Source organism: Spinacia oleracea, chromosome 3 (assembly GCF_020520425.1).
Source record: "Spinacia oleracea cultivar Varoflay chromosome 3, BTI_SOV_V1, whole genome shotgun sequence".
Taxonomy (NCBI): Eukaryota; Viridiplantae; Streptophyta; class Magnoliopsida; order Caryophyllales; family Amaranthaceae; genus Spinacia; species Spinacia oleracea.
In genome coordinates this window covers 8,371,155-8,392,065 of record NC_079489.1, presented here as the reverse complement: position 1 = coordinate 8,392,065, position 20,911 = coordinate 8,371,155, and the positions used below count along the sequence as shown (strand labels likewise).

The following is a 20,911-nucleotide window of genomic DNA, read 5'->3' as shown; positions in this document are numbered from 1 at the left end:
ACCCAGTATTTATAGAAAAGAAAGGGGGCGCATCAACTTCCTCAACCCACGATCTCCACGACACAATACAAATCCCAACACTTGTCATCAATGCAAATCATCCCTTTTCAAAAAAAAAAAGAGAGGGAACTTTTGGACTTCTGACAATTGGAAACCCACCCATTTAATTCTAAATGGACCGGGTCTGGGGGGCATGTTGTTTGGGCTCCCAATTGATTCTCAATTGGGCCACTAAGTCCAAAGCCCAATGGCTCTAAACAAACAGCATCAAACCCACCGAATGGCTAGTCAGCCATCCATCAAGGCCCAAGGCCCAATAGCAATAAATGACCTATGGTCATTTATTATGCAAACACTATAAATAGGCCGCCAAGGCTCACACCTCAAGGTACGTCCAATCTATCGCCTTAAGACTACTCTTCTAGAGAACTTCTCTCTAGAATCCGAGCATCGTTCTTACTTAGGCATCGGAGGGGCTTTCCTCGGAAACACCCCCGAGGCTAGTGACTTTGCTCTTGTGCAGGTGAATTCGGACTCCACTCATTCAAGCAAGCAAGATCTTCAACACATACAAAGAGGGCCTTCATTCGAAGCCCATTGTTTCAATCTTTACAACACCGGAACAATTATTATATTGTTCACGTGATAGCCTCACACTAAAAATTTTCCCGCCTAAATTAATATATGACATCATTGATTTTCTTTTCCCTTTCCTAATCTATTTCCTTTCAAATTGGAAAAAAAAACTCTCCACTTTCCCAATTGCAGAGTAATTAATGCCTTCCTTTCCAAAAACTTATAGTTTGCGTCTGAAATTTAATTAAAGCCGATGCTTACAAAATGTAATCGGTTTTATTAGGGTGACAATTGCAAAAATTCTTTTAATTGAGGTTTGAAAATTGATTTTCAACTATTTACTATTCTTCCATATATGGTGTTATTTTGTGGCAAAAAATTAAATATTTTTAGGTATATTATAAATATATATAAAAAAAACTTTGATAGCGCTTCATATACATTTGCTATTAGAAAATAATTTAAAAGATGGCGGCAAATTTTTAGCAGCGTTTCTTTAATAACGCTTATAATGTGCTATGAAAAAAAAAACTTGAATTATCCTAATATTACATATGACAATGCTTTTGAAAAACGCTATTAAAGGTACCTTTTACTTTTAATAGTGGATCCATCAACATCGCTTCAAGTAACGCTGTTAAAAGCATTATTAAGCGCTCTTAAAAGCATTTTCTGTCGTAGTGTAAAATTATTAGGTGCACCCGGACGCACCATGGACCCAATAGTATTTTAGGTCCATGGGTGATCCCCTATTACATTTTCTCCTCACATGTAATAAGGGAAAATGTGAGAGGGTGCACCTATATGTTCTAATAACCTATACTAATCTATTACAAACGTTACTAATAACGTATGTGTGACACGTATGAAAATGTAAAGTTAATATCTTATCAACTTAATTAGTCAACAATTGTATATTCATATTCTATACTATTCATAACTTTTTACCTACTTTATACTCCCTCCGTCCCGGAATACTCGATCCGGTTTGACCGGCACAGAGTTTAAGGGACTTGAATTGACTTATTTAATTTAATAGGTAGTAGTTGATAGTGGGGTATTATTTTAATGTAGTTAGTGGGAAATGTGTAAAGGGTGGGGTTGGGGGAGAGTAAGGGTTGAATTTTTAATTATTTTTTGTATGGAGTAGGGGGTAGGTGGGTTAATAGGGGTGAAGTGAGAAATAATATAATATTGTTAGAATGTTTCCATTTATAGAAACAGTTCAAGTATTAAGGGACGGCCCGATAAGGAAAACAGGTCAAGTATTCCGGGACGGAGGGAGTATTACACACCACAACTTGATATTAGGCCATCTATTATACACCTCGAGTGTACCTAGTTGTACGTACTTTACACTGACATATTATCCATATCTACGACAACCATCAAGCAGTTCCTGCTCGCCTTCTCCGTCTAGAACTAGAACTGATTCCACTTCCAGCCTTCATATTATCCCTACAAGTCGCATTAGCCAACATAAAAGACCAGTTCAACGCAATGTGCATTGGCAAATGCAACACATATATTTATACTCCATGCAAAAAATGAAAACAAAATCATGTATATAGTTACCTCAATGATCCAGTACTCGATTCTTGTCTATCATCCCTTATATTCATAACAGAAAACTGGTCTGACAGATTCTCAGCACTGAGAACAGAATGCAGTTGCCATGACATTGGTAATACTAAGTCCCTGCATACATAGATAATGTAACAGAACATTAGCGTAACAGAACACTAGTCTGACCAAAATGTTCCATTAGATAGGCCATGTGACAGAAGACCTACTCGATCTTTATGAAAACATATACGAAGTATAGTGTAATACTTACCCTTCAATAGATTTATATTTGCATCGATTCATGAATTCTGATGTATATTTGCTAAACAGTATATCAAGTTCCTTGGCTAGTTTTGGAATCTTGGAAGCTGGTAAAACGTCCCAAACTTTGATAGCTTGAGTGTACTTGGATTCCTCCTGTATGATGTCAACACTCCAAACGAGATATAACTGTTCTTTAACCTTGTACAGCTCCAATAATTCAGGCGCGATGCCACAAGTAGCAACACACTTCTCTGCTTCCTTAGTGTTGGACTGAAGCCGCCATCCATCAGCTATTTTCTTCAGCTTTTTCTGCGCTTTGTTCTGACACTTCTTGCTGCTTATACTAGTTATTGAGGATTTGAAAGCATCGGCAAAGAAAACCTGCAATTAGTAAGGAATTCACCATATTATGAAACTCATGATTATCACTGAAGAAAACAGAAAAAAATGAAATTTGCGTAAGGATACATTTTATTCACTTTTTTTTCCTGAACTTATCGATTAGAACTGTTAAAAACTTATTTTTCTGAACTTATCTTAATAAGTGAAAATAAGGTGAACAGAACAGAGTTTTAACTATATACGGTATACCTTCCATTTTGCTTTCCCAAGGTTTAGGGAACCGAAAAAGTCTGGTTTAGATACTGATAATTGGTTAATCTTTGCTAAGGATCCTGTTTTAGCTTGTTTAGAGTGTAAGTCATCATCTGCATCATAGAAGCACCCTCGTGTTTTGGCATCAATCGCAACTTTCTTCCAAACTGATCCACTTTTGGCTAATGTAGTCCAATTCCCTACTATCCACAGACAGTACCTTGCTCTTGTTAGAGCAACATTAGTTCTCTGATGGTTAGACAGGAAACCGACTGATCCATTTCCATTACATCGAACTGTGGAGATGATTATAACATCTTCCTCACCACCTTGAAATCCATCAACAGAACGAACATTGACAGCAAAGTTTTCCTTATAATTAGCATACTTGTTGCCAATCTTTTCTTGAATCAGACATACTTGACCTTTGTAAGGTGATATTACTCCTACTGTCAACTTCTGTTTCTTGAAATCTAGTCCTGCATTTTCGAGCAGATTCACAAAGTTACTGAATGTATGAGAGCTTTGTACAAATACAATAATACTCTTACCTTTGAAGAGCTTTGCAACAATGTGATCAACCACAACCGCCTCCTCAATATTTCTCGGACTATGTCCTTTTTCAAAATCTTCCTTTCCTCTGGATACATTGATGAAAGAATAAGATCCGTACATGGCCCCTTTTAGAAAGCTCCTAGAATAGCTTATTTCTTCAACTTTTGGTGCATCTATGATCCTGTTCTCATAAAACTCCTTGTTTGGAAATAAGCTTATGGAAGGATGCATCCTGTACTGAATGTTGAGAAGGTGCTTCTTTTTCCCTATTTTCGCTAGTCTCTGGAACAGACTCCTTCCAAAGTTCAAATCTCCCAAAGCCTGCATATGTAAAACTGACAGTGTTAGTGTAAGAATTAATCAAAAGCATGAATATTTGGGAGATAAAAGAAAATTTTAGGGTGCATTCTATTCACCTGACTTTTACTTATCTTATCTGAACTTATCTCAACTTATCTAAACTTATTTTAGTTATAAATAGTACTTGGTCAACCCTTATTTTTCAGGAACTTATTTTATCTTAATTTTAATGAACTTATTTTTCCTGAATTAAGTGGAAATAAGGTGAACAGGGCATAGCCTAAATCTTACCTTGCTCTGAACCATGGCCGGAAGTTGTCTGTCATCGCCTATAAGAACAGCATTCTTAAGGCCAGGAACTTGTAAAGGAATCATTGATTCACATTCCTTAAGCTGTGCAGCTTCATCTATGATAACCATTTCAACATTTTTACTCACTTTTATAGAGGCAGAAGCAGTGCAGAACAGTAATCTTGCATTTGACAGGCAGAATTCGTGCACACTTCCTTTGAATTTCAGCTTAGGGAACTGATCACTTAGATAATTCAAGATACAGAGAATTTCTTCCCTCTTCATCATCAAGTTCTTATGATCAGAAACCTTTTTCCTTGCATTTGTAATAGTCTTAAGCACATGAACAAGTCTAATCATCTGTTTTGCCACATTTAGAGGTAAGGATGTTGTTGGCAGGTGAGTATACATATTCTTCAAACAATACACTAAACGATCAGCTAAAACGCTGAATCTTTTCTTGAAAAACTCTTCAAATATCATTAAATCTTCGGTCTTTAGTACCATATCACTCACTTTGTTTTTCTTCACTCCATCAATTCTTTTCTTACTACCATTTTCCTCATCTTCCACTTCGTGTTGTTGCAAGTAATCATTGTACCGCGTTTGGGGATCTTCAAGAAAAGATTTCATGGACTCAAGAGTACCCTTCCAACCATGAAGTGGTTCAAGACATTCACCAAGAACTTCCTTTCGATAATCAAGAAACACATCCATTAACTCATCATGATCATTTATCTTCATCCTTTCTTCATGCCCAAACAGGACTATGTCTCCTAACCCATAAGTGTCGAGTTCACCGTTAGACTCTAGGAATATCCTCACGAGCCTGTTAGCGACTTGAACCACGGCTATGTTGGTGGGTGCACAAGTCAGTGTCCTGCATTTTAGCTTGAGTAGTACAAACAACGATGAAGCAACTGTCTTTGTTTTTCCTGTCCCAGGTGGCCCCCAAATCAGCTTCACATTGTTGCTCTGATGTGAGCAATTTCTCATGGAAATGGTGTTCAGAACAGCCTTTTGTTGAGACTCATCTAATCCCAATGTGCTTATAAGATCGAACACATTCAACCCTTTGACATTGAAGGGTTTTTCATTGACACAAAGTGAGCAATCATCATCCACCTGTTATTCAGAATGCACAAAAGAAGGCACGAACATGTTTATCAGTAGAATTCAGGGTTCTAAAGGATGTCAGAAGTACCTCTTAAAAATCAGAAACTGAGATTTTATTTACTAGATTATTCAAAAAAAAATGTCGTAAAATGTATGAGTAATAAAAGAATTGTTGAAAATTAAGGTATTACGAAGTACAAACGATCTTGTAAATTTTCAAAAGATTAATAAAGTTATGATATATTTTATGATTTTACAAATGTTATTTGTGAGAATAAAATTAATTATAGGTGAATATTTATATTTGAAAATCAAATAAATAGGAAAGATAAAATTTTAGTCAAAAACTGAATCTTTTCCATAAAAGTTAATTGAGATATATAAATAAATAAATAAAAATAATAAGAAAAGTTTTGGTGGGAAAATTTTCACCATGAGGTGACACATGTTGCTTCTGGTGTCTGCTTTAGTATAATGTAATATTGTTCCCAAAAATGCTAGAAATACAGACAAACATTTACACTTAACTATGTTCTTTTCGACTTATTTTGACTTATTCAAACAAGTTCAGTTAATATAAGCTCAAGAAAAATAAGTTTTTCATACATTTTCACATACAACTAAACTAAGTTTATTTCAGACAAAATAAGTTTTTTTAGTTGAAATAAGTTCATATAAGTTCAGACAAAATAAGTTGAATATAACGGAGCCTTACAGTGGAGTCATACTGCAGAACCTTCTGAATAAGACCCATACTTGAGCTCTTAGGATCAGGATTCAAAGCACTCCATATCCTAAAACTAGTAGTCATGTTCATCAAGAAAGTAGCAAAAAACCTTCCATGTTTCTTGGTTGTCAACTTAGGCTCAAACTCCTTTGAGGAAAATATCTGAATCCAAGGTTCATCTACATTTGATGATGCAACAAAGGCGAAAAGAAACAGATTATCTTTTTCCCTGATCAAATCTTCCATTCTTCGAGGCCTCATATCTGTCAAAACTATAAGATCACCAGATTGTAGCATATAATTATGTTCACTATTTTTCTCTACTTCTCTTATATCTTTTTTCATGATCTCATAGTATAAGCTTTTAGGGGGTTTGTGATGCTTAGAAATTCTGACTTTTGATATCTCACATGCAGGGGATTGTGCTATAGATTCCACACCAGCAGAAAACTCTGCTCGAATCTCTTCTTTCAGTAGATGTTTGAATGAGCTGAGATAATGATCAGTTGAAGAGAACGTGTCAGGTACCTTCTTTATCTGCTTAGCATAAAGATATGTTAAGATGTCAGAACCAAGAAAGAACATTTACTGATTGTATATGAAGATTTTGATTATATCAGTAACTTTGTTTTAAACGAGAAAAATCTTAGAATTGATTGATAATTACTAGTGGAAAAAAACCCTTTTTTAGGGGGGTTCAAATGAATTAAATCAACATTATTATTATGTTAGAAATTTTATGTGTGGATCAAATATATATGCATTTCATTATAATTAAGAAGGAAAAAGAATAAAGCCACAATTCTGATATTGTTGCTTGAATATCCAATTCAACAATAATGCAATGTATACCCATTCCCACCATTTTCAGGACTGCACGTTCTACTAGCGGGCTAGACTAATTCCTTCTTCAAGAAATTATTAAAAAAAATTAATTTTTATAGGATGTATAGCATTGGTTTATCCAGGATTTTGAAATAAAGTAGACATTTTCTAATAAGAACTTGTAACCCGAGGTATAGAGTAAAATAAAATTAGTTTTTTTTTTTAGAAATACTCCGTACCATGCAAAAAATTGATGTCATAAAAGAAGATAATATCTAACTATACTATCTCGAACCCATGACCCTCCATTAAAACTTTGAAATACAAATCATTGGCCTACAACTCTACATTTGTTTAGTTAGTTCATGGCATTTTTTTTTTCCTTTTACTTTTCTATAACCCACATTCGCCCTTGATGGATAGGGCATATAACATGACATATTTCTTAAGTTTATAGTAAATTGGAAATTATATGGTTGTAAAAATGATACCTTATCCTTGTAAAGATTTTTGTTGAGCACGTCTCGTAAAGACCAAGAAAACACCATGTTTAGAAAGCTTGTTCTTCTTGCTGCCGCGGCTTCCATCTTATTCTTTTGGCAAGTAGACTTCACCATTGTTGAATAATATAGATCGAACGAAGGTCTCCTTAAAAAAAAAATTGTAATTGTAATGTGTCAAACAACTTTTGAAAAATGATCTGTGTAAATATAGAAAATCTGAGGTGTGATGTGTGAAACAATCCAACAAGAAAGCTAGCTTCGTAGCAAAGAAAAAGTAAAGAATTATTTTGGTGAAATTAATGTAATGTCCGTACGAGGTTGACTAGGTCATGGGAGTATTATGTATGTTCCTACAATGAAGTTTCCACATCAATAAAAAGAAAAAGTTAAAGAATGAACATAAATAGTACCAAATGGTCCAAAATTAATTAAAGAAGAAAAAAGGTAAACCCCAGCTTAAAGAGTTTTTTTTTTTTTTTTTTTTTTTTTTTTTTTTTTGACAGCTAAACAATCACAAACTATAACCCAAGACCTTTTCTCTCTTGCTGGGCAAGATTATGGGCCTTAATTACAGCATTCCTACTAACTTTTAAACATACAAAGAAGTCTAGCATGGTTGCTTCCTTGCGAATGTCACTGATGATAGTTGCTATGTGTGAGTGGGCTTGATTTTCATTCCGTATTGCCTCCACAGCTACCTTGCAATCTGTTTTGAGAATTACGTTGCGCGCAAGCCCACTAGCAACTCTGATTCCCTCCAAGATTGCGTAGCATTCCGCTTGTAAGGCATCTTGTGCAAAGATCCTCTTGGCGCCTGAACAGCTAATGGTCTGGTTGTCATCTTCTGCCCATGCTACAGCTGCTTCCCATTGTTTCTGTTTTGAGTTCTTCTTTCTGTTCCACGCTGCATCCACTAAAATAGAGAAGAAACCCAGGTTGCTGCACTTCCCTACTTTCCACATTGAAATCTTAGTCAAGTTGATTTCTCCAGGTTGTTTCCAATTTAAATGTTGTTGCTGCATCAGTTTTGCTTTCTGTGCTTCCTTCCAAGAATGGACGTGTGACTGTGCTACCTCCAAAATTCTATTTGGGTTTACACTCACGCCACAAAAAATGATGTCGTTTCGGTGTAGCCAGATGGCCCAAAGGGTGGCTGTTAACTGAACTGCTCTTGAATCGTCTTTTCCGTCTTGGTTGAAGAAAAGATTGAGGAAGTTTCTCAACCAAGTTTGCATAGGGACCATAGCCTGAGACTCGGAAACAATGCCCAATGGGCTTGCTCGCCAAACCATTTGCGCAGTTGGGCAAAGTCGAAAAATATGTAAGTCCGTTTCCGTTTGACCCTTACAGAAGGGGCATGTCACTTCGATATCGATCCCCCTTTTGCATAAGTTTGTTTTTGTAGGGAGGGCTCTGTGGATGAGCTTCCAAATAAAGTGCTTCCATCTAGGGAGAAGGCTCGAACGCCACATGTTCGCCCAGAATTTATCAGTGCCTAAAGGGGGGGCGTTGGTCTTGCTCTGGATGTGCCAGTAACCTGATTTAAAAGTATATTTACCATTCTTTGTGTACTCCCACTGGTAGGTATCCTGGACACAGTCACTTGGTATATGCGTAGCCATGATTAACTTTGCTTCTTGCTCCTGGAAGCATCTCCATATAAGCGGTGCATTCCACCTTCTCTCTGTTGTCATCAAGTGTGCAACTGTGGTTAATTGTCTGACATCATTTGAACTTGTATTCTTCATTTTCAGCTTAGAGTTGCCAACCCATGTATCTTGAGTGATTCTGGTTGTCTCCCCGTTTCCAATTCGAGTTCGAACACCGTCCTTCAGCGAGTTGGATGCCTTGATTAAGCTTCTTGCAGCCCACGAACATGATCTTGGAGTAGTGTCTCTGTATCCCAGAGAGATTGGGTCCCCTCCATATTTGCCTTTGAAGAGCTTGCTTGCTAGCAGTCGTGGGTTGGAATACATTCGCCAGCTTTGACGGGCTAGGAGGGCCAAGTTGAGGGTGCCAATTTCCTTTATTCCCACTCCTCCTTCCCCTTTGTGGTGGTACAGAAGCTCCTTCTTTCGCCAGTAAATCGGTTTCCTTGAACTGGAAGTAGCCCACCAAAATTTAAGAAGGTTAGAGTTGATCTTCTTCGCTATTAGACTCGGACAAGAGTAGATGGATAATATGTGGGAGGCCATTGCCACCAGTATACTATTAATGAGAAGTAGTTTTCCTGGTTGGCTGGTTCTTGCAAATTTCCAGGATCCAATTTTCTCATTTATCCTGTCCACAATACTCTGGAATTTAGCAGAGGATCGGCCGTCGACGTCCATTGGGCAACCAAGGTAGTTTCCAACCTCATCTTTCACTCTTACTCCAAGGGGGCTGCGAAGAATACGGATAAATCTCCTTGGGGTGTTAGGACTAAAAAGTACTGTGGACTTGTCAAAATTTATCATCTCCCCCGAAATAGAGCAAAAATCCTCAATACAACCTCTTATTGCGCGGCACGAAGGAGGTGTGGCTTTGAAGCAAAAAATTGCGTCGTCCGCAAAAAAGAGGTGGCTTATCGTGGGAGCATTCCTTGAAACCTTAATTCCCTGTAAAATACCCTGACTTTCCAGTTTCATAATTTTCTTCGAGAGAACCTCCATTAAGAGAATGAAAAGATAAGGGGAGAGGGGGTCGCCCTGTCGAAGGCCTGTTCCCGGCTTGATTTGAGCTGTTGGTTCACCATTTACGAGGATTGCATACGAAACCGTAGAAATACACTTTGTAATCCATTGTATCCATAGTTGCGGGAACTCCATTTTGGTCAGAATACCAATAATAAAATCCCATCTTACTCGATCATACGCTTTGCTAAGATCCACCTTTAACACCGCCTCAAATCTGCCCCCTTTCTTTCGTTTTTTCACACTATTGATAGTTTCATGAGCTATATAACAGTTGTCTATCATCATTCGACCAGGTACAAATGCATTTTGCGTCTCTCCTACCATATCCGGGAGGATGAGTTTGATGCGGTTTCCGTGGAAAATGGAGGAAAGTAAACTTACAAACTAGGTGAGGGACATGCTTCTTCGAGATAAGGCACGTCTTAATATATTCAACTTGAAAAAAAATACAGTGAAAATTAAATTACAGTACTTCACAGGGTAATTATAAAATCAAGGGGAGGTTGTTGTTGAAAGTAACTGCTCAAAATAAATGGATTAGGGGTCCTTAATTTAAGGACATGATTGGAATTGGCTTATGTATTTGGTAATGGGGTAGTTAATTCTATGATACTGGTTGGTTAGTTAATTAATGGGGTAATCCATTTTCTAATGATGGTGCTAGCTTATCGTAATGCATAAATTGAATTATAAAGTAAAAAATGTTTTATTTCAATTGATAATTTTTTTGGGAGAGCAATTGGTTATAAAAAAAATTGCAATTACGTAATCAACTATCAAGATATTGTAGCTCTTTTGAGCAATTAGCGGGCAGAAAAGAAAATATGAAAAAGGTAAAACAAATAAATAAAAGTGTATATTAAATAAAATATTATAGGGAGTTATAAAGTTGAAAGTACCGATGGGAAACTTTTTTTTATCTTAAGACCATTTTAGTTAGAAATTTGATGTGGCAAATTTATTTACACCATCTTGTATCTAACTTTTAGATCGAGTTGTTCTAAAGCGTCTATCGCCGATATAAGTGACTAACTATCTCAACCCGCGTACCCTAATTATGCAATTTAGATTATAAACTCGGGTGCACAATGTTTATTGTGCACCCCGATTAACATTCATTTAATACCTAATGAACATGGAGAATGATTTCAATGTATGCGTACAAGTGGAACATTTTATTACTTTCTCCGTTCCACAAATACCGCACCATATTGACTTTTACACTATCCACATTGTGTCTTTGACCATCTTTTGTAATATATACGTAAAAAGCTATATAATCAGGTAGAATTATATTCGATTCGTATCGATATACACTTTTTAAATATCAATTTTTTTATAATTTTTACTTATACATAATCAAAGTCAAAGTCGTATGTTGGGAAGCACGAAGTCAAAATTATTTAAGGAACAGAGGAAGTATAGATTCTTTAGATTTAAACTATATGGAACATGTTCATTTACTATTTGTTATTTGCGTATGAATGATATATTCTTTAAATTTGAACTATATGTTCATTTAAAAACGGGGTACACGATGAAAATTGTACACCGGGGTGCATAAAACACATTTTGCTCTAATTAAAGGCAAGGACTGGTTAAGGATTTTATAATGAGCGATTTCCTTCAATTAATATTGCTTGAAGATCCAATAATTTCCAAAATACGCCACTTTCTAACTTATTTTTCTCCATACCGTCCACATCAGCATGGAAAAAAGAAAAGTAATTAATTATTTCCTACGTCACATTGGAGTTGGTATTTTTACTCCGTAGCATTTGTAACCATTTTTATTCCGGTATCCGTGTCCGTATGATCATACTTTAACCTAGCCCACCACTCATCTCCATTTATTTTAGCAAAAAACAACACTCTCACAGTTTTCACCTCTCAAACTTACAAAAACTGTGACGACTTTAAGTCTTTGGCGCGCTCAATACATTTCCCCCTCTCTCTTTCGATACTTCCTCCTCTCCATGGTAATTCCTCTAAATTTTCTTCAATTTTTTGGATTATTCCTTAATTATTAGCAATTGAATTTATAATTAGTTGAATTTTCATCTCTTTCTTTCGAAGGCTGAGATTATGAATTTTGCTCATCATCTGTGGTAAAAAGCGTAAAGATTGCTGGTAAGAGGAGAAGTCAAGGTAATTAATTATTCTTTGATTATTTTTCTGGGTTCATTTAATTCTCTTGATTAAAATTGAATAATTTATTGAATTCCATGCGGGAGTTTAAATGTTTAATGTTTGTTTTTTTGTCGAGGTAGGGTTTAATGGACGAATTAATGTGATCAATTAGAATTGCAATATTGCATGCCCTGTTCTGTTCTGTTCTTCCTTTTATTTGTTCTGTTTTGAGCATTTTAGGTAAAATCATGGGGTTTTTGAAGGATTGCATTTGCCATTTGGTAACAGTTGTAGGTGCTTTTGAAATTAAAACACTAAAACCCTAGCTTAGCTGCGACAAATAGTTTGAATTACTACTACTCTATTAGAGATACGTGTTTAATTTTTAATTAATTGAAAAATCCGAGTAATACATGTTACCATAAAATCAATTTGATTGTTTAGAGGGTTTTGATTTGATTACCTTCTCAATTTTAAAGGTGCATTCAAGTAGGGGCGGATCTTAGTTATGTTAGGGGTGGGCCCGGCCCCTCCGGTCGGAAAATTTTGTAGTATATTTTTAGTTACGGCCCCCTAAAATTTGTATATAATTATATAATTTCATAATATATCGCTTAATTTTTTTCAACCGGCCCCCTCGTAAACTGTTCAAGATCCACCGCTGCATTCAACCTTCATTTTCTTTTTGTTTCTGTCTGTTGTGGACTTTGTATGGAAATTTTAGAAGATCTCTATCGTGCACCTAATAGCACTTGGTGAAACTTTCTTTACGTATTTTAAACCTTTCAAACTGAGTGGAAGTCAAATGAGCGCCTAACCTGTACCCGGATGCACAATAGTATTTGTACACTCTATGGTTCATACACTCTATGGTTCATTAGTAAGTCCCAAATTCCAAGATGTTGAGTTGTGTATGCAAGTCCCAAATTTCACACCTAGTTCATGCTAATTCTTCGCCTACAATTTTAGGACAGTACATAAAATCAATGTCTAGTCATTAATCAATGGTGTTGCAGTTGGGCATTTGTGCAATTGTGCGTGTGGACTTTAGCATAGCCATTCAGCCTCCCCCCCCCCCCCCCCCCCCCCCCAAAAAAAAGAGCTGCTAAATAAATGGTTGACTTTTGACTTTTGAAGCTTCATTGCATCTTCTATCTGTGGACCCCAAAGTCATTTAGGAAAAAAAAAAATCTTTCTTTTTGTAGGTATGGAGAAGTATCATATGTTTTATTCGGCTTTTCGAGAGCTAACACTTTCTTGTTAGTATCCATGTAGGGATCCGATATTAGTTCTATAGTCATTAAGATTGATGAAGATCTAATGCAATTAAGAAATCATAAGAAAGTTAATCCCACACACTACCAATTAAACAAAAGCCTATTAAAAATAATCAAGGCTCTACAAATTTAGGGGAATAAAGAGAATGAAGATGGGTGGAAAATGGTCCAAAAGTCACAATTGATCATAATGTATTAAATTTAGATTATAAAAAGACTTGGTTGTCGTCACATCACTAATTACTATTGCTTAGCTACAAACTTTTTTTCTTACTATATGACGGCATGATAACTGAGACGATCATTGTTTACATCGCCGGAAAAAAATGGGTCAGGATGGGGCTATGTGGCAATTGAAGAGTGGTTTTCACTTTTTCTCGTTCTAGTTGTTTCTCACTCGTAGTACGGAGTACAAAGTATAAACGGACTAATGTTTTAATCGAAATACACATTTCACAACAATCTTTGCTTCTTTCGATTTTTATCTAGGATTATGCCGTAATATAGAAAAGATCCAAGGTACTTTTAGTATAGTTAACAAAATGACATATCAATTGATCGGGTCTAAAACAAACCTATTTTTTAAATGCACCCGAGTACATATAAGAGTTTTCTCCAGCATCGGAATATATCAATTACGAAACGGAGAAAGAAATAACCTATAGGTGCCCTTTTTTTGCCAACACACAACAGGAAAAGGTGATAGACCATGTAAACAACTGTTTCAATTCCTATGTACTAAAATCTACAGTAAAATTAAAAAAGATAAAGAAGGTAATTATAAAAGCAAGTCTACGTTAAGTCGTCCAAGTAAAGCACCTTGGAGAATCATAATGTATAACCCTCTATTTGAATTAGCAAAAGAAAAATGTTGCTTTCTGTTTGAGTTTTCAAAGGCAAAAAAATGAAACTAAACAAGAATTAGTCATTTAAATTAATTTTTTCACGTTATTTTTCTGCAGTTGACAATAATTCAAGTTTGAAAATGATGAATCCCAGTACTGGAAAGAAGGAAGGAGGAGGATACCCGGACCTTTTAAAGTTGGTATTTTCGTGGTCTATCAAAGATGTTCATAACGATAAACTCTACTCGGGTAAGGTAAGTACAGACTGATTTTTTTCTCTGTGATTATTTCCCTATATAATTTCGCCTTTGTTTCAATATATAATTGTTACAACGTGTTTTTAATTCATCTTAGGTGTATTTTCTGGTCATGTTTTCTGGTTATTTACAATTTTTCTTGTGCTTAGACATTCTTTGGTTATTACAAGTTTTAGTCTTTGTTTTCATGTCTTATACATATGTTTAAAAATGTCTATAAATTTACGTTGTTTAAACCTTTCTTTTGTCAATGCTACCAAAGCTAATCTCTTAGGCGCCTTATCTTAAGCCTTCTTTTGATCAATGAATTTCATGCCCATATTTTTCTTCCTCGTCTGTAATACTCCGTTCTATGGAAGATTGTCCTGTCATAGCCCAAATTGGCTCTCCGAAATGCCTAAATAGAGGAAATTGATTAACATATAAGATATATTGGTGAGCTACTCCACCTATCAGTCTATCACCAATTGGTTTTAGAATGGAACTCGTCAGGTCAATCTCTTCGCTTGTATATGGCCCAGTGAGTTTATCATTTATACTCCGGTAGATTGTCTCATCATAGCCCAAATTGGCTCTCTGAAATGCTTATATATATTTCCTCTGTATATGCTCCACAACTCTTGACCATAATTTCATGGTATGACCGTATGACTCATAAGCTCTGTCCTCCAATAATTTGAGCATATTATCTCCTTTGTTTGTATAAAAAGCGTTTAAAGAGTCGTCTAGTTACAACTTACAAGCGCGAACCAAAGGGAGATTTAGTCAATTTTAAGCAGTATTAAGACCTATGATTGAAATGGTTTTCTTGTTGATATGTTTACTGGTTTTTGGTAACTTCTGAAATCACATTGGCTATACAGGTAAAACAGATACCGGACACATTTTCATCAACTGCTAATTACTGCAACTCATTCAAGTGGCCTCTTATAGAGGAGACTCGCGCTGAATATTACTCCGGCTTGGAATCTATCAGCCATGCCCCTGCATGTGAGATATCTGGTATTTGGTATTCTGACAATTATAAGCCTCCTAAAGACTTATACTATGACATCTTGACCAAAAAGATTAGTGATTTTGATAATCAAGACGTACATTATGAGCCGGAGTCTGGTGACCTTTTTGCTATCACTAATCGGAGGCCTAGAAATGTAGGAGATTTACTCAAACCAGATAACTCTTTTCATTTTGCATTTGTCACAAGATCGAATGAAGTGGAGAAAACATTTGAGATATTATCGTCTGAGAAGATTGATCGCAAGTCACTTACCAAGAGCAATGGGAGACTTTATGTTACCTACTTGATGAATATCACCACCAACCTGAGAATATGGAAGGCACTTAATACTGATCCTCAAAGTAAAAGGTTGGGTCTAATTCAGAAGGTGCTACAACATAACTCTTCGGTAGGTAAACCTATTTACATTATGAATGTATGCACTTGTATTTTTTACCGTAAGGCTCCATTCTGAACTTATCTGAACTTACTTTTTTTTTTTACTGTATTGGGTGTTTCTTGAATCTAATTCCTACTTCATGATCGTACTTGTATGTTATTCTCAGGTGGATGATAATTGTCCCCTTTGCAACCCGGAAAGAATCTTGAATGATAAGGGATCAAAAATTTCAAATTTTATAAACTCATTTGGACTAAACAAGTCTCAGATAGGAGCTGTTTTGAGCAGTATTAGTTTGGCAGAATGCTCACACCAGGATTACAATGTGAAGCTGATTTGGGGTCCACCAGGGACAGGGAAGACGAAGACAGTTGCTTCATTGCTTTATCTACTAGTTAAGCTGAAGTTCTGCACCACTCTAACTTGTGCTCCCACCAACATAGCTGTGATCCAGGTTGCGAAAAAGCTTGTAACTCTATTCCTAGAGTCCGAAGAATATGACACCTATGGGTTAGGAGACATAGTCTTGTTTGGAAACGAAGAGAGGATGAAGATAAATGATCATGATGAGCTTGTTGACATATTTCTTAAGTATCGTGTGAAATTAATTGATGAATGTCTCTCACCGTTTACAGGGTGGAAGAAAAGTTTAGAGACGATGATACCTTTTCTCGAAGACCCCAAAGCACGGTATGATGTTTACTCAGTACAGAACAGAAAGTCTGACATTGATGAGAAGGTACAAGAAAGAAAGAACAATACAAAGGTATGGAGGAAAGTCATTAATCAGACAGTGAAGGAAAATGAGGACAAGGATAAGAAAGGATTAAGAAACGGCACAAGTGATGAAAATCAAGAAACAAAGATCGAAGAAGAATACATGACATATGAGGAATTTATGAGGAAGACGTTCTTCACTTTAGCTAATCGTTTAGTGTTTTGTTCAGAGACTCTGTATACTCATCTACCAACATCACACTTACCACTAAGTGTGGCTAAGCATATGATTAGGCTTGTTTATCTGCTTAGAATGACACTCGAAAGTTCAGAAAACAATGTTAGGCAATTCTCTGAAGTGATTATGATGGCGAAGGGAGAAATCTTAGCTATTTTGAAGTTTCTTTATGACCGATTCCCTAAGCCAAGGATTAGTGGAAGCATAAAAGTTTTCTGCTTGGAGAATGCGCGTTTGATGTTTTGCACTGCTTCAGGCTCCATCAATGTGAAATCACCTGTTGATATGGTGATCATAGATGAAGCTGCACAGCTTAAAGAATGCGAGTCAGCTATTCCGTTACAGATTCAAGGTCTGAGGAATGCTGTTCTCGTAGGTGATGACCGACAACTTCCAGCCATGATTCAGAGCCAGGTCAGCTAATACATTTCTTCATCATTCCTGTTAGGAATTTCTCTGCTAAAATAAACTTATTTGTGTGTGAAATTTTCTGAACTTTTTTTCCTGAACTTATATTACGTGGACTTATTTTGTCTAAAATAAGTCCAACATAACAGAGCCTGAACTTGTAAAACTTAAAGATTTTCTTTCATTTTCTTAGATTTTGGAAAAGAAGAACTTTGGAAGGAGTTTGTTCCAACGGCTAGCAAGGTTAGGGAAGAAGAGGCAGCTTCTCAACATTCAGTATAGGATGCATCCTTCCATAAGCTTATTTCCGAATAAACAGTTCTATGACAGCAAGATTGTTGATGCACCAAACGTCAGAGAAAAAAGCTATGTTAAGAGTTTTCTTAAGGGGGCCATGTATGGATCCTATTCCTTCATTAATGTACCTGATGGAAGGGAGAACTTCAAGAAAGGACATAGCCCGAGAAATTTTGAAGAGGCAGCTGTTGTTGATCGGATTATTGATAAGCTCTTTAAAGGTAAGGGCTGATCAGTTTTCGGTACTTGACATAGTCTTTCAGTTGATACACTTACTGATCTGAATTATCTGATATATTTTGATCTTCCAATATATGCAGGCTATTATCGTGTCACGAAACAGAAGGTGAGTGTAGGAGTAATTTCACCTTACAAGGGTCAAGTAGGTTTGCTGCAAGAAAAATTAGACAAGAAATATACCAAACATAAGGATAAATTCTGCATCAACATTCGCTCTGTTGATGGATTCCAAGGTGGCGAGGAAGACATCATAATAATCTCAACTGTTCGGAGCAATGTAAATGGATCAGTTGGATTCCTTTCAAATTGTCAGAGAACAAATGTAGCTCTTACCAGGGCTAGGTACTACTTCTATATATCCTAAAAACCCCTCATCTGAACTTAACGGAACTTATTTTATTAAAAATAACAAAACCTCTAAGCTAGGTTTTGTTTATAACTTCATCATAATGCGGTTCATTACTTGATACTAATCAGTTTTAGTTGGCCTGGTATAATGTAGGTTCTGTCTATGGATAGTTGGCAGCGGGAGTACATTAGGCAACAGTGGATCGGTGTGGAAGAACCTTGTAGACGATGCAAAAACTCGAGGGTGTTTCTATGATGCATATGATGACGTAGAACTTTACCAACCTACACTAGCTGGCAGTAGTAAACGCGACTTTTTTGGGTACCTGAATCTTGATAAAGCGAGATGGAAGGTAACATAGTTTATTTATCATCATTCTATCCATTGAACAAAAACAGTCAAAACTGTAAAATCAAGGATTGTTTATCATGTTATTTGTTAATGCAGGTTAGCTTTAGCAACGAGTTTAAAATATCGATATCAAACATGAGTGTTAAGGGTCAGATTCGAGCAAAACAACTGCTGCACAAGATTGTTGATGGTTGGAGACATTCCAACTCTGAGAAACCGGCTAATGTTGTTGCCATTGATGATCCCCTAGCTTTTGCATTGTTAGAGCTATACAAGGTTGACGAGAACATAAATCTTGCTTGGGCAGTGGAGATTCTTGAAGAAGAATCAAGTTACACACAGGTTATCAAGGTTTGGGATATACTACCAGCTTCGAGGATTCGATATCTTGCTAAGAATGTTAGTACTTTGTTTCGGAATTATACTGGAGAAGTAATGCACCGTTGCCAGTACAGATCTATTGAAGGGTATGTCATAAAACTCTGTTCTCTTTGATTAACCGATACGGAGTACTTCCTTTGTTTTAAAATACAAGGCGTTATATGTGTATATGTTTTTACAGGAACTTGGTTGTACCAATGTCATGGCCACTTAACCCTAATTATAGCGCTCCTACGGCTAATCCTCCAAGTTGTTTGTCGAACCAGCTAGCTGCTATGAATTTAGGTGTCAATCGAGGAGAACCGAGTTCAAGAGCTAGGTAACTATTACTTCCATAATATCGAAACCTTATACTAACACTCAAAAAGTGCCATAACTAAACCCTTTTGATTTGCCTTTTATACGCGCTCTATTAATTAGCTCCTTTATCTTATTTCGTGTAGCTTTTGCAGAAACAATGTTGTTTCGGTATGGAAACCGGTACAAAGGTAATCAAAGTAAGGGACGAGTTGAGTGGTTTGGACGGGGTGCTGGATTGGTGACCTGCAGGGAGATCTGTTAAAAACTGAACTCGGCGGGGAAGTCAAGGATTCTACTCTAAATGCTTAACTCAACATACAACTTTTATGGTTTGTGCTTGATGGCTTTGTAACCGACTTCAAAATGAGTCACTTAGGCCTGCATGAATAAACATAGAACTTTTATGGTTTGTACTTGATGGCTTTGTAACCGACTTCAAAATGAGTCACGTAGCCTACGTAATATAACAGTTTTAAGAATTGTACAAATATATTTACGAGAGTTCATATCTCTCACTTATCTCTTTGGTTGAACTCGTGTTTTTATCCCTCATATTTTGTGGGAGCTCCCTTGATTAGCCCACCCCTCAACTCATGCACATACAACCTATATATAGTTGGTATATACTCGTTTTAGATTTCTCTACACTTATCTAATACGGAGTAATACATATTTCAACATCACATGTCTAAGATATTTCTAGATACATCAACACTTTATTTTTTTTTGTTACGTATCTAGACTTTTTAGAGTAACCAACGTAGTGATGTACATTGACGCAAACACCCCTCTCCCCCTCGCATTTTCCTTAAAGATGGTTGTGGGCCTGGCCGGCCCGAAGCCCCACCCGACCCAGCACGAAAAACGCCCGGCTCGGCACGGGCATGAATAAGTGGGCCGTGGGCCTTAATTTTTTGGAAAAAGCACGACAAGGCACGGCACGACTCGACCCAGCACGACAAAACACGCTAAATTTAGTAAAATTAGCCTTCGAGATGACAGACCGGGTCTAGGCCTTGTTTTTAACTTTTCAGCACGGCACGACACGAAACAACGTGGGTCCGACCCGATTAGGCCCACAGTCTGTGGGCTCGGCCCAAAGCCCGGCTCGACCCACAGCCATCTTTACATTTTCCTACTCATAAGAGGGTTTACCGGTTTACCTTATATCCAGGCACGTATAACATATTTCAAAACATGGCATTATCACCTCAGAACATTGCAAGGCGTGATGTGACATTTTCATATACTCCGTACTCCGTAACATACTTTGTTGATCGATCATATATTCGTATGGCTTGATTTTACGCTAAATGAGTAATGGATGTTCAAATCTGAATGACCCTAACTTGTTTTCTTGGATGATATTGGTATGGATAGTCAGCCCAATATGCTTTGTAATGAGGGCCTATAATACAGTCCATTTGAATTCAAAGTGAAAACACTCAAAAGTCAAAACCCCTAATCTCTTTTTCATTCCATTTTTCTCAACTTTTTTGCCCTTTTTAGTGGGGATAACATTTGGCGATGATTTATGCAACTTAATAAGGAAAATAACTTTAAAAAATTATTTGTTTTTATTTTAAATGATACTAGTAAATACGGAGTAATTCAGGAAAAAATTCTTTTTTTTACGGAAAAATGTCAAATAAGACTCAAAGAAATCGAGCACCTCTCTTATCTGGCTTCTTAGGCTCTATTTTTTTTTCACCTTATGTTTATTATTTATTAG

At 36.5% G+C, this 20,911-nt stretch overlaps 3 protein-coding genes across 7 annotated transcripts; 1 reads left to right on the top strand and 2 right to left on the bottom strand.

Moving 5' to 3' along the window:
• Window positions 1-1,357: 1,357 nt before the first annotated feature.
• On the bottom strand, window positions 1,358-7,805 carry LOC110796823 (uncharacterized ATP-dependent helicase C29A10.10c). Its single transcript, XM_056838572.1, has 8 exons — window positions 7,306-7,805; window positions 5,978-6,526; window positions 4,147-5,271; window positions 3,552-3,876; window positions 2,998-3,479; window positions 2,414-2,787; window positions 2,152-2,274; window positions 1,358-2,034 (listed from the first exon to the last, which is right to left on the bottom strand). Exons 1-8 carry the CDS (start codon window positions 7,429-7,431, stop codon window positions 1,965-1,967), a joined length of 3,174 nt encoding a protein of 1,057 aa, XP_056694550.1. The 5' UTR covers window positions 7,432-7,805; the 3' UTR covers window positions 1,358-1,964.
• Window positions 7,806-7,835: 30 nt separating this feature from the next.
• On the bottom strand, window positions 7,836-10,316 carry LOC110797194 (uncharacterized). The gene has a single exon (XM_022002292.2). The coding sequence runs from the start codon at window positions 10,314-10,316 to the stop codon at window positions 7,836-7,838; it is 2,481 nt and encodes an 826-aa protein (XP_021857984.2).
• Window positions 10,317-11,831: 1,515 nt separating this feature from the next.
• Window positions 11,832-19,712, top strand: LOC110798221 (uncharacterized ATP-dependent helicase C29A10.10c). Of its 5 annotated transcripts, none has more exons than XM_056838571.1 (11): window positions 11,832-11,971; window positions 12,069-12,140; window positions 14,362-14,493; window positions 15,365-15,907; window positions 16,065-17,267; window positions 17,455-17,779; window positions 17,879-18,140; window positions 18,301-18,499; window positions 18,595-18,965; window positions 19,061-19,198; window positions 19,323-19,712. In XM_056838571.1, exons 3-11 carry the CDS (start codon window positions 14,467-14,469, stop codon window positions 19,369-19,371), a joined length of 3,117 nt encoding a protein of 1,038 aa, XP_056694549.1. In that variant the 5' UTR covers window positions 11,832-11,971; window positions 12,069-12,140; window positions 14,362-14,466; the 3' UTR covers window positions 19,372-19,712. The 5 variants fall into 5 exon arrangements, with proteins under 5 accessions (XP_056694549.1, XP_021859103.1, XP_021859097.1 ...); XM_022003411.2 differs by having other exon boundaries at window positions 14,362-14,498; window positions 19,332-19,712; XM_022003405.2 differs by having other exon boundaries at window positions 14,362-14,498.
• The last annotated feature ends 1,199 nt before the right edge of the window (window positions 19,713-20,911 follow it).

What these genes read in the sequence shown, in the direction of transcription:
- LOC110796823 (XM_056838572.1), bottom strand. Translation starts at nt 7,431, where the DNA reads ATGGTGAAGTCTACTTGCCAAAAGAATAAGATGGAAGCCGCGGCAGCA. An exon ending in AAAATCTTTACAAGGATAAG is followed by an intron (nt 6,527 to 7,305) that starts GTATCATTTTTA and finishes TATGCTAAGCAG; the next exon opens with ATAAAGAAGGTACCTGACAC. An exon ending in CGGCCATGGTTCAGAGCAAG is followed by an intron (nt 3,877 to 4,146) that starts GTAAGATTTAGG and finishes TTACATATGCAG; the next exon opens with GCTTTGGGAGATTTGAACTT.
- LOC110797194 (XM_022002292.2), bottom strand. Translation starts at nt 10,316, where the DNA reads ATGGTAGGAGAGACGCAAAATGCATTTGTACCTGGTCGAATGATGATA.
- LOC110798221 (XM_022003405.2), top strand. Translation starts at nt 14,385, where the DNA reads ATGATGAATCCCAGTACTGGAAAGAAGGAAGGAGGAGGATACCCGGAC. An exon ending in CAGCCATGATTCAGAGCCAG is followed by an intron (nt 17,268 to 17,454) that starts GTCAGCTAATAC and finishes TCATTTTCTTAG; the next exon opens with ATTTTGGAAAAGAAGAACTT. An exon ending in GAACCGAGTTCAAGAGCTAG is followed by an intron (nt 19,199 to 19,322) that starts GTAACTATTACT and finishes TATTTCGTGTAG; the next exon opens with CTTTTGCAGAAACAATGTTG.